We start from the raw sequence: 17665 nt of genomic DNA on the forward strand, positions 1-17665 counted from the left end.
TCCCCTACTCTTATGTTGCCCCACCCCCTTCCCTCTACCAACTGGTAACCACTGGTTTGTTCCCTATATCTATGAGTTTGTTTCTTTCTTGTTATAATTCACTAGTTTGTTTATTTTTTAGATTCGACATATAAGTGACATCATACACTATCTGTCTTGCTCTGTCTGACTTATTTCACTTAGCATAATACCCTCCAAGCCCATCCATGTTGTTTTAAATGGCAACATTTCATTCTTTTTATGACTGCGTAGCAGTCCATTCTATGTATATATACCACATGTTCTTTTTTTTTTAACATCTTTATTGGAGTATAACTGTTTTACAATGGTGTGTTAGTTTCTGCTTTATAACAAAGTGAATCAGTTATACATATATCCCCACATCTCCTCCCTCATGCATCTTCCTCCCTCCCACCCTCCCTATCCCACCCTTCTAGGTGGTCACAAAGCACCAAGCCGATCTCCCTGTGCTATGCAGCTGCTTCCCACTAACTATCAGTTTTACATTTGGTAGTATATATATGTCCATGCCACACTCTCACTTTGTCCCAGCTTACCCTTCCCCCTCCCCGTATCCTCAAGTCCATTATCTAGTAGGTCTGCGTCTTTATTCCCATCTTGCCCCTAGGTTCATGACCACTTTTTTTTGTTTGTTTTGTAGATTCCATATATATGTGTTACCATACGGTATTTGTTTTTCCCTTTCTGACTTACTTCACTCTGTATGACAGACTCTAGGTCCATCCACCTCATATATGTGGATGCATATGTGTGCCACATCTTGCATATATGTGCCACATCTTCTTTATCCATTCATCTGTTGATGGACACTTAGGTTGCTTCCATGTCTTGACTATTGTAAACAGAGCTACAGTGAACATTGTGGTACATGAATCTTCTTTTTGAATTACGGTTTTCTCAGGGTATATTCCCAGTAGTGGGATTGCTGGGTCATATGGTAGTTCTATTTTTATTTTTTAAGGAACCTCCATACTGTTCTCCATAGTGGCTGTATCAATTTACATTCCCACCAACAGTGCAAGAGGGTTCCCTTTTCTCCACACCTTCTCCAGCATATATTGTTTGTAGATTTTTTGATGATGGCCATTCTGACCGGTGTGAGATGATATCTCATTGTAACTTTGATTTGCATTTCTCTAATGATTAATGATGTTGAGCATTCTTTCATGTGTTTGTTGGCAATCTGTATATCTTCTTTGGAGAAATGTCTATTTAGGTTGTCTGCCCATTTATGGACTGGGTTGTTTGTTTTTGTGATATTGAGCTGCATAAGCTGCTTGTAAATTTTGGAGATTAATCCTTTGTCAGTTGCTTCATTTGCAAATATTTTCTCCCATTCTGAGGGTTGTCTTTTCGTCTTGTTTGTGGTTTCCTTTGTTGTGCAAAAGCTTTTGAGTTTCATTAGGTCCCATTTGTTTATTTTTGTTTTTATTTCCATTTCTCTAGGAGGCAGGTAAGAAAGGATCTTGCTGTGATTTATGTCATAGAATGTTCTCCTATGCTTTCCTCTAAGACTTTGATAGTGTCCGGCCTTACATTTAGCTCTTTAATCCATTTTGAGTTTATTTTTGTGTATGGTGTTAGGGAGTGTTCTAATTACATTATTTTACATGTAGCTGTCCAGTTTTCCCAGCACCACTTATTGAAGAGATTGTCTTTTCTCCACTGTATATTCTTGCCTCCTTTATGAAAGATAAGGTGACCATATGTGCATGGGTTTATCTCTAGGCTTTCTATCCTGTCCCATTGATCTATATTTCTGTTTTTCTGCCAATACCATACTGTCTTGATTACTGTAGCTTTGTAGTACAGACTGAAGTCAGGGAGCCTGATTCCTCCAGCTCCGTTTTTCTTTCTCAAGACTGCTTTGGCTATTCGGGGTCTTTTGTGTTTCCATACAAATTGTGAAATTTTTTGTTCTAGTTCTGTGAAAAATGCCATTGGTAGTTTGATAGGGATTGCATTGAATCTGTAGATTGTTTTGGGTAGTACAGTCATTTTCACAAGGTTGATTCTTCCAATCCACGAACATGGTATATCTGTCCATCTGTTTGTATCATCTTTAATTTCTTTCATCAGTATCTTATAATTTTCTGCATACAGGTCTTTTGTCTCCTTAGGTAGGTTTATTCCTAGATATTTTATTCTTTTTGTTGCAAGGGTAAAAGGGAGTGTTTTCTTAATTGCACTTTCAGATTTTTCATCATTAGTGTATAGGAATGCAAGAGATTTCTGTGCATTAATTTTGTATCCTGCTACTTTACCAAATTCATTGATTAGCTCTAGTAGTTTTCTGGTAGCATCTTTAGGATTCTCTATGTGTAGTAGTTTCCAGTCATCATGTTTTCACTGTCATTTGTTTCTAGGTATTTTTTGATTTCTTCTTTGATTTCTTCAGTGATCTCTTGGTTATTTAGTAGTGTATTGTTTAACCTCCATGTGTTTGTATTTTTTACAGGTTTTTTCTGGTAATTGATATCTAGTCTCATAGTGTTGTGGTAGGATAAGATACTTGATACAGTTTCAATTTTCTTAAATTTACCAAGGCTTGATTTGTGACCCAAGATATGATCTATACTGGAGAATGTTCCATGAGCAGTTGAGAAGAAAGTGTATTCTGTTGTTTTTGGACGGAATGTCCTATAAATATCAATTAAGTCCATCTTGTTTAATGTTTCATTTAAAGCTTGTGTTTCCTTATTTATTTTCATTTTGGATGATCTGTGCATTGGTGAAAGTGGGGTGTTAAAGTCCCATACTATGATTGTGTTCCTGTCGATTTCCCCTTTTATGGCTGTTAGTATTTGCCTTATGTACTGAGGTGTTCCTATGTTGGGTGCATAAATATTTACAATTGTTATATCTTCTTCTTGGATTGATCCCTGGATCATTATGTAGTGTCCTTCTTTTTCTCTTGTAACAGTCTTTGTTTTAAAGTCTATTTTGTCTGATATGAGAATTGCTACTCCAGCTTTCTTTTGACCTCCATTTGCATGGAATATCTTTTTCCATCCCCTCACTTTCAGTCTGTATGTGTCCCTAGGTCTTAAGTGGGTCTCTTGTAGACGGCATATATACGGGTCTTGTTTTTGTATCCATTCAGCCAGTCTATGTCTTTTGGTCGGAGCATTTAATCCATTTACTTTTAAGGTAATTATTGATATGTATGTTCCTACTACCATTTTCTTAATTGTTTTGGGTTTGTTATTGTAGGTCTTTTCTTTTTCTTGTGTTTATACCACATATTCTTAATCCATTCATGTGTTGATGGACACTTAGGTTGCTACCATATCTTGGCAAGTGTAAATAATGCTACTATGAACACTGGGGTGCATGTATCTTTTTGAACACCACATTAACAAACTGAAAAAGAAAAACCAAATGATCATCTTGATAAATGCGGAAAAAGCTTTTGACAAAACTCAACACCCATTTAGAATAAAAACTCTGAAGAAAGTGGGCATAGAGGGACCATACTGTAACATAATAAAGGCTATATATGACAACCCCACAGCTAAAATCATATTCAACGGTGATAAGCTGAAAGCATTTCCATTAATATCAATAGTAAGGCAAGGATGTCCACTCTCACCACTTTTATTCAACATAGTACTGAAGTCCTAGCTACAGCAATCAGACAAGAAAAAGAAATAAAAGGAATCCAAGTTGGAAAGGAAGAATGAAAACTGTCACTATTGGCAGATGACATGACACTATGTATGAAACTGAGCAGGAACCTGTGGGACCCTCCCAGGTGCAATCCTTTTCATGTCCCCTGTTTATTGTTTGTAGGAAATAGGCTTCATTCAGCCTCCTGACGTTCCCTGAGTTCCAAAGGGCAGATTCAAACAGTTGTTAATCAGGGAAGGAAGGGAATGTAGAAACAAAGGAGCAATAGTCAAGAAACAACTGTGCAGCAATAAAGCAGGGTCCTGGTGCCTCCTCAAGGAATCTAAATAACAATACCTTTGAGTTCTCCTACAGGAACTAAGGCCCCTACTCAGGTGGAGGATGGTCACTTCAGGCTGAGCACGATTCCTGGAATACCACCCTGTTACCTCACCACCAACCAATCAGAAGAAAGTGTGCACACAGGAGAAGATAACAAGACTCTGACCACCTCCAAAATTATTCTCCTTTTAAAAACTTTCATGGTCAAGCAGAATCTTCAGAGTTGGTTTTTGGACACAAGTCTACCCTTTCCCCAGGTTGCTTGCCTCCTGAATAAAGCAAACTTTCTTCTCCAACCAATACTTTTCTCTCAAGTACTGGCCTTCAAACAGTGAGCAGCTGAACCTAAGTTCGGCAACACAGATAGGAAATCCTATAGATGTAACTAGAAACTACTAGAGCTCATCAACAAATTCAGTAAAGTTGCAGGATACTAAATTAATATACAGAAATCTGTTGAATTTCTACACACTAACATTAAACTATTAGAAAGAGAAATTAAGGAAACAATCCCATTTACCATCACATCAAAAAGAATAAGATATCTAGGAATAAACCTACCAAAGGAGGTAAAGGACCCGTACTCAGAAAACTATAAGACACTGATGGAAGAAACTGAACAACACAAACAGAAGGAAAGATATACTGTGTTCTTGGTTTGGAAGAATTCATACTGTTAAAATGGCCATACTAACCAAGGCAATCTACAGATTCAATGCAAACCCTATCAAAATACCAATGGCATTTTTCACAGAAGTAGAATAAATAATCTCAAAAATTGTATGGAAACACAAAAGACCCAAATAGCCAAAACAGTCGTGAGAAAGAAGAACAGAGATGGAGGAATCACGTGCCCTCACTTCAGGCTACACTACAAAGCTCCAGTAATTAAAAAAGTATGACACTGGCACAAAAACAGACAATAGATCAATGGAACAGAATAGGAAGCCCAGAAATAAACCCACGCATTTATGGTTAATTAATCTACAACAAAGGAGGCAAGAATATACAATGGAGAAAGACAGTCTCTTTAATAAGTTACGCTGGGAAAACTGGAGAGCTACATGTAAAATAATTAAATTAGAACATTCTCTAACACCATACACAAAAATAAACTCAAAATGGATTAAGACCTAAATGCACGACCAGAAACCATAAAACTCCTAGAAGAAAACATAGGCAGAACATTCTTTGAAATAAATCAGAGCAATATTTTTTGGATCAGTCTCCTAAAGCAAAAGAAATAAAAGCAAAAATTAAAAAATGGGACCTAATTAAACTTAAAAGCTTTTTGCACAGTAAAAACAAAAAGACAGGGACTTCCCTGGTGGCAAAGTGGTTAAGAATCCGCCTGCCAATGCAGGGTACACGGGTTTGAGCTTTGGTCCAGGAAGATCCCACATGCTGTGGAGCAACTAAGCCTGTGCGCCACAACTACTGAGCCTTTGCTCTAGAGCCCACGAGCCGCAACTTCTGAAGCCCACGTGCCTACATCCCGTGCTCCGCAACAAGAGAAGCCACCGCACCACAACGAGGAGTAGCTCCCGCTTGCCACAGCTAGAGAAAGCCCGTGCGCAGCAACGAAGACCCAACGCAGCCAAAAATAAATAAATAAATAAATAAATTAAAAAACAAAACTGAACAAAAAAACCCAAAAAGACAACTTTATTAAATGAATGGAGATAATTTTGTAAATGATAATGACTGATAAGGGGTTAATATCCAAAATATATAAACAGTTCATACAGCTCAACATCAAAAAAGCAATCACCCCAATTAAAAAATGGGCAGAAGACCTGAATATAGACATTTTTCCAAAGAGGATATGCAGATGGCCAACAGGCACAATAAAGGATGCTCAACATCACTAATCATCAGGGAAATGCAAATCAAAACCACAATGAAATACCGCCTTACAACTGTCAGAACAGCTATCATCAAAACAAACACAAATAACAACTGTTGCTGAGGATGTGGAGAAAAGGGTACCCTCATACACTGTTGGTGGGAATGTAAATTGGTGCAGCCACTGTGGAGAACAGTATGGGGATTTCTCAAGAAACTAAAAATAGAACTACCATATGACCCAGCAATTCCACTCCTGGGTATATATCTGGAAAAAAAACAACAAAACACTAATTTGAAAAGATACATGCATCTGCTTACATTTTTTAAAAAACCCTAATTTTGAATGGAGAAATATTCCCATTGAGAGAGGAACCATAATTTATTCATTTAAGTGGATTCCAATTTTCACTGTAATGAACAATGTTTTAGCAAATAAAATCATTACACATAAAGCCCTGTATATTTCAGGACAGATTTCTTTTTTTTTTTTTTAAAGATTTAGTTTTTAATTTATTTTTGGTCATTCGGTCTTCGTTGCTGCGTGAGGGCTTTCTCTAGTTGTGGCAAGCAGGGGCTACTCTTCATTGCAGTGCGCGGGCTTCTCCTTGTGGTGGCTTCTCTTGCTGCGGAGCATGGGCTCTAGGCGCAGGCTTCAGTAGTTATGGAACGTGGGCTCTAGAGCGCAGGCTCAGTAGTTGTGGCACAGGGGCTTAGGTGCTCTGCAGCATGTGGGATCTTCCCAGACCAGGGATCAAACCCATGTCCCCTGCATTGGCAGGTGGATTCTTATCCACTGTGCCACCAGGGAAGTCCCCAGGACAGATTTCTAAAAGTACATTACATGTTTAAAGGTCCTTGGTATATACTGTGAAATTGCCCTGCAGACAGTTCATTACAAATTTAAAATGCAACTAGCAGAGGATAAGAGAGCCTATATGTGAAACAATTTAACAACTGAAGAATGCCATGTTATTGTTCTAATTTGAATTTATTTGAATACTAGGAAAGGCTAATTTTATTTTCTTATGACTGTACCATTAAAATTTCTTCTAATGAAAAGCTATTACATTTTGTGATTTATAAGATATTTTTTACAAATATTTCTTTACAGATTGTTAAATGCTTTTTTAAAAATTAAAAACAAATTTTTTATTGTGGTAACATATATATAACATAATATTGCAATTTTAAGTGTACAGTTCAGCAGCATTAGTTACATTTACAATGTTGTTAAACTATCACGACTACCTATTCCCAAAACTTTTTCATCACCCCAAAGAGAAATTCTATACTCATTAAGCAGTAACTCTCCAATCTACTTTCTGTCTCTCTCAATATGCCTATTAAAGATATTTCATTTAAGTGGAATTATTCAATATTTGTCCTTTGTACCTGGCTTATCTCACTTAGCAAGTTGTTTCTATGGCTCATCCATGTTGTAGCAGGTAACAAAATTTCATCTTTTATGGCTGAATAATATTCCATTGTGCCTAAAGCACATTTTGTTTATCCATCTGTTCATGGCCATTTGGATTGTTTCCACCTTTTGGCTACTGGGAGTAAAGCTGCAATGAACATTGGCATACCAGTATCTGTTTGAGTCCCCGTTTTCAATTTTAGGGGGATATACCTAGGTGTGGAATTGCTGGGTCATATAAAAATTCTATAGTTAACTTTTTGAGGAATATTCCAATCCTTTGGGCTTCCCTGGTAGCACAGTGGTTGAGAATCTGCCTGCCAATGCAGGGGATACGGGTTCTATCCCTGGTCCAGGAAGATCCCACATGCCGCCGAGCAACTAAGCCCATGCGCCACAACTACTGAGCCTCTGCTCTAGAGCCAGCGAGCCACAACTACTGAGCTCACGTGCTACAACTACTGAAGCCCATGTGCCTAGAGCCCATGCTCCACAACAAGAAAAGCCACCACGATGAGAAGCCCGTGCACCACAACGAAGAGTAGCCCCAGCTCGCCCCAACTAGAGAAAGCCCGCACACAGCAACGAAGATCCAACACAGTCAAAAGTAAATAAATAAAATAAATAATTTTTAAAAAAACCCTCAAACTATTAATAAAAAATTCCAATGCTTTTAATTTTACTTTTTTAAAAAAGTTTACCTAGGAACTCAATTTAAAAATGGACAAAGGATCTGAATAAATATTTCTCCAAAGAAGATATACAAGTGGCAAATAAGCACATGAAAAGACACTCAACAGGACTTCCCTGGTGGCGCAGGGGTTAAGAATCCACCTGCCAATGCAGGGGACAAGGGTTCGAGCCCTGGCCCAGGAAGAACCCATATGCCGAGGAACAACTAAGCCCGTGCGTCACAACTACTGAGCTTGTGCTCTAGAGCCCGCAAGCCACAACTACTGAGCCTGCGTGCCACAACTACTGAAGCCTGAGCGCCTGGAGCCCATGCTCCACAACAAAAGAAGCCACCACAATGAGAAGACCCCACACTGTAATAAAGGGTAGCCCCCGCTCACCGCAACTAGAGAAAGCCTGTGGGCAGCAACAAAGATCCAATGCAGTCAAAAATAAATAAATAAATTTATTTTAAAAAAAGAAAAAAGACACTCAACATTATTAGTCATCAGGGAACTGGAAGTCAAACCACAATGAGGTATCACTCCACACCCACTAGGATGGCTATAGTCAAAAAGGTGTATAATAACAGGTATTGGTGAGGATATCAAGATGCTGGAGCCCTCATACATTGCTGGTGGGGATGTAAAATGGTGCAGCCAAATAGATTGACAATTCCTCAAAAGGTTAAACATAGAGCTACTATATGACCCAGCATTTCCACTTCTCAGTAAATACCCAAGAGAAATGAAAATATATGTATACACAAAAATGTGTACATGAATGTTCATAGGAGCATTATTTAAACAGCCAAAAAGTAGAAACAATCCAAATGTCCATCAACTCATAAATGAGTAACCAAAATGTGGTATATCCATGTGAGAGAATATTATTCAACCATAAAAAGGAATGAAGTACTGCTATACGGTACAACATGGATGAACCCTGACAACATTATGCTAAGTGAGAGAAGCCAGTCACAAAAGGCCACATAATATATGAATCCATTTATATGAAATGCCCAGAATAGGCAGATCTATAGAACTAGAAAGTGTATTAGTGGTTTTGAGGAGCCGAGGGCAAAGAGGGATGGAGAGTGACTGTTGATGGGTATGGAGTTTCCTTTTGGGGTGATGAAAATGTCTTGAAATTAGACAGCATGTGATGGTTGCAGAATTCTAAATAGACTAAAAATCACTGAATTGTACACTTTAAAAGGATACACTTCCTGATATATGAACTATATCTCAATAAAGCTGTTTTTTTAAAAAAGAATTTGTGAGAGAAAAACTCTTTGGAAATATGGGATCCATGGAGACAGAGAGTATTATTAAAGGAAGCCTTTGATAGTGGTAACTACCGCTTAGAAGTGAAATTTATAAGGAATTACTTCTTATTCTATCCAAATTGCAAATTATACTTTTACTCTGTATGTTAATAAATCCAAAGCAATTATATTATGATGTACCACCCACAAGTATGGTGTTAGTTAATTTGCATGTTCTCATTACAATTATTTATTTCCATTAGGTATAAGGCAACCTGAACAAAATTCATCCACCATGATTCCATACTTCATCATTTTAGTAAAGATCTATCCCAGCAAAAACACTTAAAACAAATGTTAATAGAAGAAATCTATGAAGGGACACATTTTCAAAGGACAACAAAGATATGAGATGGTATTTGATGTAATGCTAGTTACTGGGAATACTTGCTATATCTAGCATATTTATTTACTCATTAAAACTATTCATTTATATTTTCCAATCAGTGTATGAGACCAAATTTTTCTAATGTCTCTAAGTTGTTTGGAATTTTAATAATGTTATGCCCAAGTAAATTTTATTTTAAAATCAAATTCTAATATAGTGCAAAATGTTAGATGAATTCACAGCCATCACTGCAGTTCTAATTGCATGCTTTATCTAAAGACTGGAGAAGATTGTGCTAAATTATACGGAACCAACTAGTGTTCACTGTTTAGGCTATCCATTAACTGCCAGTCAAACTAATAACAGCAATCTCTTCCCTAATTTTCATGGTGCAGCTGTTTATAGAATATCCTGGGCGTGTTCACTTCAATAGATACATAATAATGCAGACATTCACAATGAAAGCTGTATTTTTTTGTTTTCAAATTTTCCTATGGACTGTACATTTTTTCTACCTTGCATATTCAACCACTTTCTTAAACTAACAGCTTTAAACAATCAGTAAATAAACTTGATTGCTATATTGTGGTTTTAAATTTAAAATCTACACTCCAAAGCCCAAATTCCAGGAAGACAAACCAAAAAAAAAAAAAAAAAAAAGGAAAGAAAGAAGAAAAAAAGCCTAAAATACAAAACTCCTTTGTTCTTTTTAAACTGCAATATAGAAAATCTCCAGCAGAGACTGGTTATTTCTTTCCATGTGATTTACCAAGGAATGCCTATGTGACATTTATACTGACTTTCCTGTAATGATCTTTGAAAGTAAAATAGATATTAATTTCATCAGCACTAACCAACCAGAATATTTACCATTTCTAAGTATTGATACATGACTCAGGCATTTCAATTACTCAATGCAGAAGATACACAAAATTATTTTTTTGTAATACTGTATACCAAAAATTCAGTTTTTTAGAATATTAATTTTAAAAAAGCTAAACTTATTGATCTGTATCGGTGGTTGTCAGTATTTTGGGTTTCAAGAAATGAAAAAATTAAAAAATTAAGCAGACCTCAATTTGCCAAGGAAAACATTATTTTATAAAAGAAAGGACATCCTAACACTAGAAAAATAGGGCATGCTTTAAACTGATACAGAATAAAAGGCATCCTTTAAATTGATAAGATTTAGCATTAAGAAAACCTTATGTCAGTCTCCTTATTTTTCTCACTTTGGCAAATACTACCAAAAACTTTGACACAGCCTAGCAACTGGGAACCACGCATCTATATTCCATAAGCCTAAAAACATTGTTTAGATCACCTTTGCAACTATATAAATTCAATGAGCCTTGAAAAAGCAACAACTTACAATTCCTGCCTAAGCCTTCTTATCTTGGCCTTAGCATCTGCCAGTTCCACTGACAGATGTTGTCGACTTTCTGTTCGCTTCATGCCTGGAGAACCACAAGGTGACTGTGCAGATGAAGAGGCATGGGGTGGAAAATGAAGACCATCCCGCTCTTCAGAGAGTTCAACGATAGTCTAAGGAAATAGAGAAATAAATCACAGAATCACTTTTAGTATTTTACATATCAGAGAACCAAACACATCAAAACTAGTCACTAAGTCTAAGTATTATACTGCAACATCAAAAAAGAATTCATTGGTCAAAAATAACTTTGTCATATTTAGCTGTCATTTTTTAAAGTTTTATTCAACAGTAGATGGATGAGCTATTTAGTAGATAACACAAGAACAAGACTTAATATTTCTTTCCCTTCCCAGTGTTTTAACAAAAAAAAAGTAAATTGTGGTAAAATAAGAACAGATAGTCGGTCACAAAGCACCGAGCTGATCTCCCTGTGCTATGCGGCTGCTTCCCACTAGCTACCTACCTCACGTTTGGTAGTGTATATATGTCCATGCCTCTCTCTCACTTTGTCACAGCTTACCCTTCCCCCTCCCCATATCCTCAAGTCCATTCTCAAGTAGGTGGGATAGGGAGGGTGGGAGGGAGGGAGATGCAAGAGGGAAGGGATATGGGAACAGATGTATATGTATAACTGATTCAATTTGTTATAAAGCAGAAACTAATTTTTAAAAAAAAGAACAGATAGCAACTGTTGGAAAGGCATAAGAGACTTGCTGACATAGTAAAGAAATTAACTTGAGTGATGTGTCTATAATTGTGCTGTCCAACATGGTAACCAGTAGCACAAGTGACTAATCTCAAATTTAAAGAGTTAAAAATACAGTTCCTTAGTCACATTAGTCACATTTCAAGAGCACAACAGCCACAAGTAGCTAGTGGTTACCGCACTGGACAGTGCAGAATTACAATCTTGCCATTCTTGCAGAATTGGACAACACTGCTCTAGAATTGTAAATAGAAACCTCAGAGGGACCTAAAAAAACCTCAGAAGTTTAGTTCAACCTCTTAATTCTGCAGCTAAGGTAACTGAGGCACAGAGATTGATTTGCTCATCATATCTCACAGCTAGCTCATAGCAATGCCAAGACTCCAGACCAGTCTCTTCACTCCATATCCTATGCTCTCTCTCACAATACTAGTTCTAATCTGCTTCCCATCTCAAAGCTTAACTTTATTCCTTTCTCTAGAGACCCACCATGTGACACAAATCTTCTATTTATCCTAAATCTGAGCTTTAAGGGCTGTTTAACCTACATGTATCTCACTCAATCATATTCCTCCATTCCCCTAATTTTCCTCTAATTGGAAAATTCTCTTATTCTAAACCAATTTCTCAGATTTTCTTTCAAACTTCCCAGGCAAACAGAAATTGTCTTTGGTAGACATTTCATCTGTCCTTCTGCTCCAGATGGAATGGGTAGAGTTACACCTTAAGCACATGAAATCACCATCCTCACTTTGTCTCTCATCACCAAGTCTTACAATGCCCTCATTGGATCATTACTTTTCTTCTTCTCTTTTTAAACCACCCATCAGAATTCATTTCTTTATCCTTGCAATACATTTGAGCACCCAAATCAAGGTCTGTCCAACTACTGTTTTCACAGATTCCAGTATTCCTACTGATAAACCTCAGAATATGACCTCCCAGTTCCCTTTCTCTCTACAACTCCACGTCCACTTCCAATCCAATACATACAGGCTTCTCCAGTGAAAGAACCATTCCTCTCTTGCGCCATATCACCATTCCTATGCCTGAACCTCTAATCACTCAATTCCCCCTTTTTGCCCAGTCAAGTAGATTATTCTTGGCTACTCTAGAGTTTCTACTCAGCCTGGAACTACAATTAGGCTGTTAATGTCACCCTTACTTTCTAATTTAACACCACCATGCCATTCTTTGACTATGGCTCACTCTTTGAGGAAAAAACAAAAGGGAACTAATATTTATAGAACCCCTAGCTAGGGGATTTTCCAACAAGATCTTATCCAATACTATAATTGGCAATAGAGGCTTTACATCTATCTTAGACATAAGGAAACTGAGGTGCATATAGACTAAATAACTTAACCAAAGTTACACATCTAATGGTTAAGTATAACAGGAGTTCAAATTCAAGTCTGACTCAAACACTATGTCATTTTCCTTACCTACCATCAGTTTTTCTATTTCTGCTCCAAGGTGATAAAGAACTCTAAAAAACAAAGCATACCAAAAAATATATACAGCCCTACTATAGAAATTGCCATCCACTTTCAATTAAGCTCTTTCCAATGCCCATCAATTCTTTTATTGAAAATCTTGATGATTTCCTGTCAAAATTTCCCCACAATGGCTGTTGTAAATATATTCCCTTTTCTCTACATAAGCCTCCAACTACAAACTGCTATCATCACTTCCAACAAATGACCCCTTCTCCAACTTGTCAAAGAAACAAAACCACCTGTGATAAACTCTTCCGTTTTATGCATCTCTTATTCCCAACATATATTCCTTACTTCCATAACATTTTCAATTTCTCTCTTCCTATTGGTTTTTTCTCCTTTTCTTCAAAGACACACAAGTTTCTACTATCTAAGGGGAAAAAAATCACATTTTTCCTTTACTATCCTTCTACTATTTCTCTTTCAGTGCTACTTTTTGAAGGGTGGTTTGTTCACTGACATTACTTCATCTTGTCCATCTACCCAGTATGTCCAGCCCAACTTCCCTGTCTCTGTGAACAGTGTTACTAATTTCCATAGTAGCCCAAGCTCAAACTTCACAGAATCAACTTTTATCTGTATATTTTCTTACTGTCTCAATTTTCTTTAATCTTGTCTTCTAACATCTCCTGTCTTTAACAATAACCCCTGCACACAGTATTAACTAAATATCTCTTTCATGCACAAACTAGAACTTAATTTTATGCTACCTTACAATTTTTCATTTACAATGTTTTTTTTAATAAACCAGATATAATCTTTCTTATGCTACCTTGGTATCCCTGATGTTATCCACCATAGTAGTGTGCACAAAAAGAGCTGCTCAAAAATATTTAACTGAATGATTCACAAAACAGAAAACTCAAGAAAAGTACTGAAGACACATATTATGTTTGAAATTAGCAGGTGGTGAAATTAAAGTATCAAGAACTTCCAGATGCCAACAAACAGAGCACAAAAGATCTATGGGCTGCAAAATATTTTTTAAAAAGAAAGAAACCTGGTATTGAGAAATGAGAGTATCCAGAGGTATTTTCCATTAAAGATTATGTAGACATTTTGACTTTTCTCTAATAGTGGTAGCTTCTTGAGCTCAAGAACTCCAAACATTTTCAAAAAATCTGACAAGAAATGTTGTTAAGGCATACCTTTAATTTCTAAAGCCTTCTCTGATTCTTCCGATCCTAGACATTCCACTAATGGTTGCAAGTAATATTTTCCTTCTTTAAATTCCAATAGTATTTTTTTAGATATATGTGTCTTTTTTGGTACTTGTCACTTTCAAATTTTTATTACAGTTAATTCGTTTATTAAAATAATTTCCCTATTAGATTGTAACAATCTTTGGTTCTTTTTTGAAAGTCTGTCAGTTTGTTGCTTCCACATACTCTAGCACAAGATCTTGCAAAAAGCAGGTATTTTTTAATATATGTTGAAGAATGAACATAAAAAGATACAATGCTAAAAAAATTCTGGTGACAATAATTCTACTTATAGAACTCATCATTAAGGAAAAGAATCAGAGATGTGCTCAGCACAATCACAGATTTAGGCAAAGGTGTTACAAAGGTTAGGGACACAAGCGTTGGAGTTAGAATGGACAAGTTACCTAACTTCTCTGAACTTGAGAATCTTCATCTATAAAATGGGGTTATTGGGCCTCCCTGGTGGCGCAGTGGTTGAGAGTCCGCCTGCCGATGCAGGGGACGCGGGTTCGTGCCCCGATCCCGGAGGATCCCGCGTGCCGCGGAGCGGCTGGGCCCGCGAGCCATGGCCGCGGAGCCTGTGTGTCCGGAGCCTGTGCTCCGCGGCGGGGGAGGCCACGGCAGTGAGAGGCCCGCGTACAGCAAAAAAAAAAAAAAAAAAAAAATGGGGTTATTGTGCAGACTTACTAAGATAGTATACAATAAACTTATAACACAAAGCTTGGCATAAACAGTGACGATAAATATTTGGTTTTTGGTAAAGGGAGAGGACTGAAGAGATTCTTGTTTCATAGCATTAAGAACAAAAAAATGAAGAGTAATTAAAAACAGGGTGAACAAATTATATTTTCTAGATCAAAGTGAAACAATTATTACAAAAGATAAATAAAAACAGAAAAAAGGGTTCTCTGTTCTGACAAGGTGGAGCATCCCCTGTGGATAGCCTGTGGCTCCCAATTCTTGCCATGCCAGCAAGTGGAGGATTTAAGTGCTTTAGACGCCCACTTCAACTCCCAGTGTGAGTACTACTGGTCGCCAGGATACACACTGAAATGGGAGTGGACAACAAAGCCTGGAGCGGCCGACCAGGCTGTGATGATATGGAATCTCCCAGAATCAAGTGCCCAAGTATGAAAGAACACATTTCTGATCCTAATAAGCTGACAGTCCTCAGTGTCCCGGGAGATACTCGAGGGAACAGACACAGCAAACAACATTCTACTGATGTTATTCTAAAAGCCCTCCCCACCAGACTCAAATTTTCCTGAAGGAGATCACAAGATACAGTACACAGTCTATGACAGAGCTGAGAACAAGGGGATCTGCAAATTTCGAGTTAAAGTAAGAGTCAGATGCTGCGACAAAATTCAACGTCCCAGGGAACAGTTACATGAAATGTCTAGCAGCAATAGTTATGGAGCCACTTGCAAGTTGTCCTGCATTGGTGGCCACAAGCCACAGGGTAGCCCTGCCTGAGTTTGTCAATTCAATCTGGCTTGGTCTGGCATGGAGCCCACCTGTGCAACCATGAATATCAATGTGGGCATCAGAACAGCAGTCTTATGACTTCTGGATCAGTTTTATGAGAAAAGGAGACTCCTCATTGTGTCCAGACCCATAGCCCCAAATCTCTACTGGCTGCAGCAAGAAATGCTACAGCAAGCACAGTGTGACCTGGATCTTCAACACATCATCTTGTGCTGGCAGGCATGTTCCCGACCCTTACCGGCAGGATAGGACAAAGATTATGCCTCCAGCACTAGCTCTGCAGTCAAGGCAGAATACCATTCTATTCTTCACTATGGTGCTAGCGGATAAGCACAGCATGGACAAGGAGCGCTATGTCTCCCTGGTGACGCCTGTGGCCCTTTTCAGCCTGACTGACACTTTCCCCTTGGGAAAAGAGGAGATGGTCCTGCAAGCTGAAGTGGGCCAGACCTGTAACACCTGATGGGATGGCTCCTCTCTCCATAATTTTCTTTCCACATAGCACTGTGTACACAGAAAGGTCTTAAAAATATCTTTGATGTACAGATTTTTATTTGTTATTTTTAAAGTCTATTTTATTATAAGCTTTCTCTGCACTTAAAAATTAGCACCAAGCTATCTGTACTTTGAAGTGCTCCAAAAAATATGAATGTGATATTTACTCTTTCTCTTTACTCCATCATGGCTAATTAATTTTGTAGAGAAATTAGAAACCACAGCCATAAACATTGCTCTCAATATGCTATTCAGTGTGATACATAACTTTCTCCTATTTTGTTTTTTTTATATAAAATTAATTAATAAAATATTTTGGAAGAAACAAGCAGAAAAAAGTTAAAGGGAAAATGTTAATAAGAACTTGTTTCAATCCAGTTGAATGATACCGAATTATTATATTTACATACTGTATTTACATGTGTCTAATATTTTTCACAATTATTTTTAATTATCTTTTCTAACTAGTCCACTGTTGATCCAAATTGAAGTTTTTTTCCCCCAGAGAAGTGAGTTTAAACCAGCTAGAAACTTGTTTTCCAAATACCTGTGGCAGGAGAATGTGACTACATTCTCCTGCCTCAGGTATTTAGAAAACATTTTTTTCCTTGTTAGAAAAACAAATTCAACTAAAATGCTTAATCAGGCAGGATAACAGATTTTTAAACGGTTTTTCAAACAATCATGCTATATAGTGTTTCACATTCCTTTTAGTTTTGACACAAATCATGTAATGACAAGTATTTTGTTTATATTTCTCCAAAATAACATCCTCCTTCACTCCATATTAATTATTTCATGTAAGTGAGATCAAACAATTTTTACATATCCATCAGTCATATGAAACCAAAGTACAGATTTTTAGAAGTAATTCCTAAGAAGCTGGAAGACATCTTTTCAAAATACCTTTAATATCTTGAAACACAAATAGAGAAATGTTATAGAAAATGGATAAAACAGTAAAAAGACACTAACATAAAAAAAAGATATAGCATATGGTTCAAAATATGGTTCAGATTGAAAATAAAGTGATCTAAATATCTCAGGGTAAGGATGGTATATACTAGGGATGTTGTGCAGCTCACTCCTCTCTTCCTTTGGTCTCACTGTCTTAGATTTTTGTAAAAATTTAGTTGTTGCTCTAAAATATTTACTTCCTGTATTTTCTTCTCTTTTAATGCCTTAAGAAAAACTGAAAATTCCCATCAGAAATGAATATATTTTATAGTGACGTGAAAGTTTTTTGTTCCAAAAAAATCTTTAGAAATTTCTC

The 17665-nt window shown here is 37.0% G+C and overlaps 1 protein-coding gene and 1 pseudogene across 8 annotated transcripts in view; one reads left to right on the top strand and one right to left on the bottom strand.

The window, feature by feature from the left end:
- Positions 1 to 17665, bottom strand: part of CCDC88A (coiled-coil domain containing 88A) — a 123843-nt gene that overhangs the window by 58866 nt on the left and 47312 nt on the right. For all 8 annotated transcript variants that reach the window (XM_060117505.1, XM_060117507.1, XM_060117506.1 and 5 more), the window contains one exon: positions 10937 to 11109. In XM_060117505.1, coding sequence (XP_059973488.1) covers positions 10937 to 11109 — 173 coding nt within the window. The remainder of the gene's footprint in view (positions 1 to 10936; positions 11110 to 17665) is intronic.
- LOC132502093 (sushi repeat-containing protein SRPX-like) lies at positions 11768 to 16360 on the top strand (annotated as a pseudogene).

The sequence above is a fragment of the Mesoplodon densirostris genome, chromosome 14 (assembly GCF_025265405.1).
Source record: "Mesoplodon densirostris isolate mMesDen1 chromosome 14, mMesDen1 primary haplotype, whole genome shotgun sequence".
Taxonomy (NCBI): domain Eukaryota; kingdom Metazoa; phylum Chordata; class Mammalia; order Artiodactyla; family Ziphiidae; genus Mesoplodon; species Mesoplodon densirostris.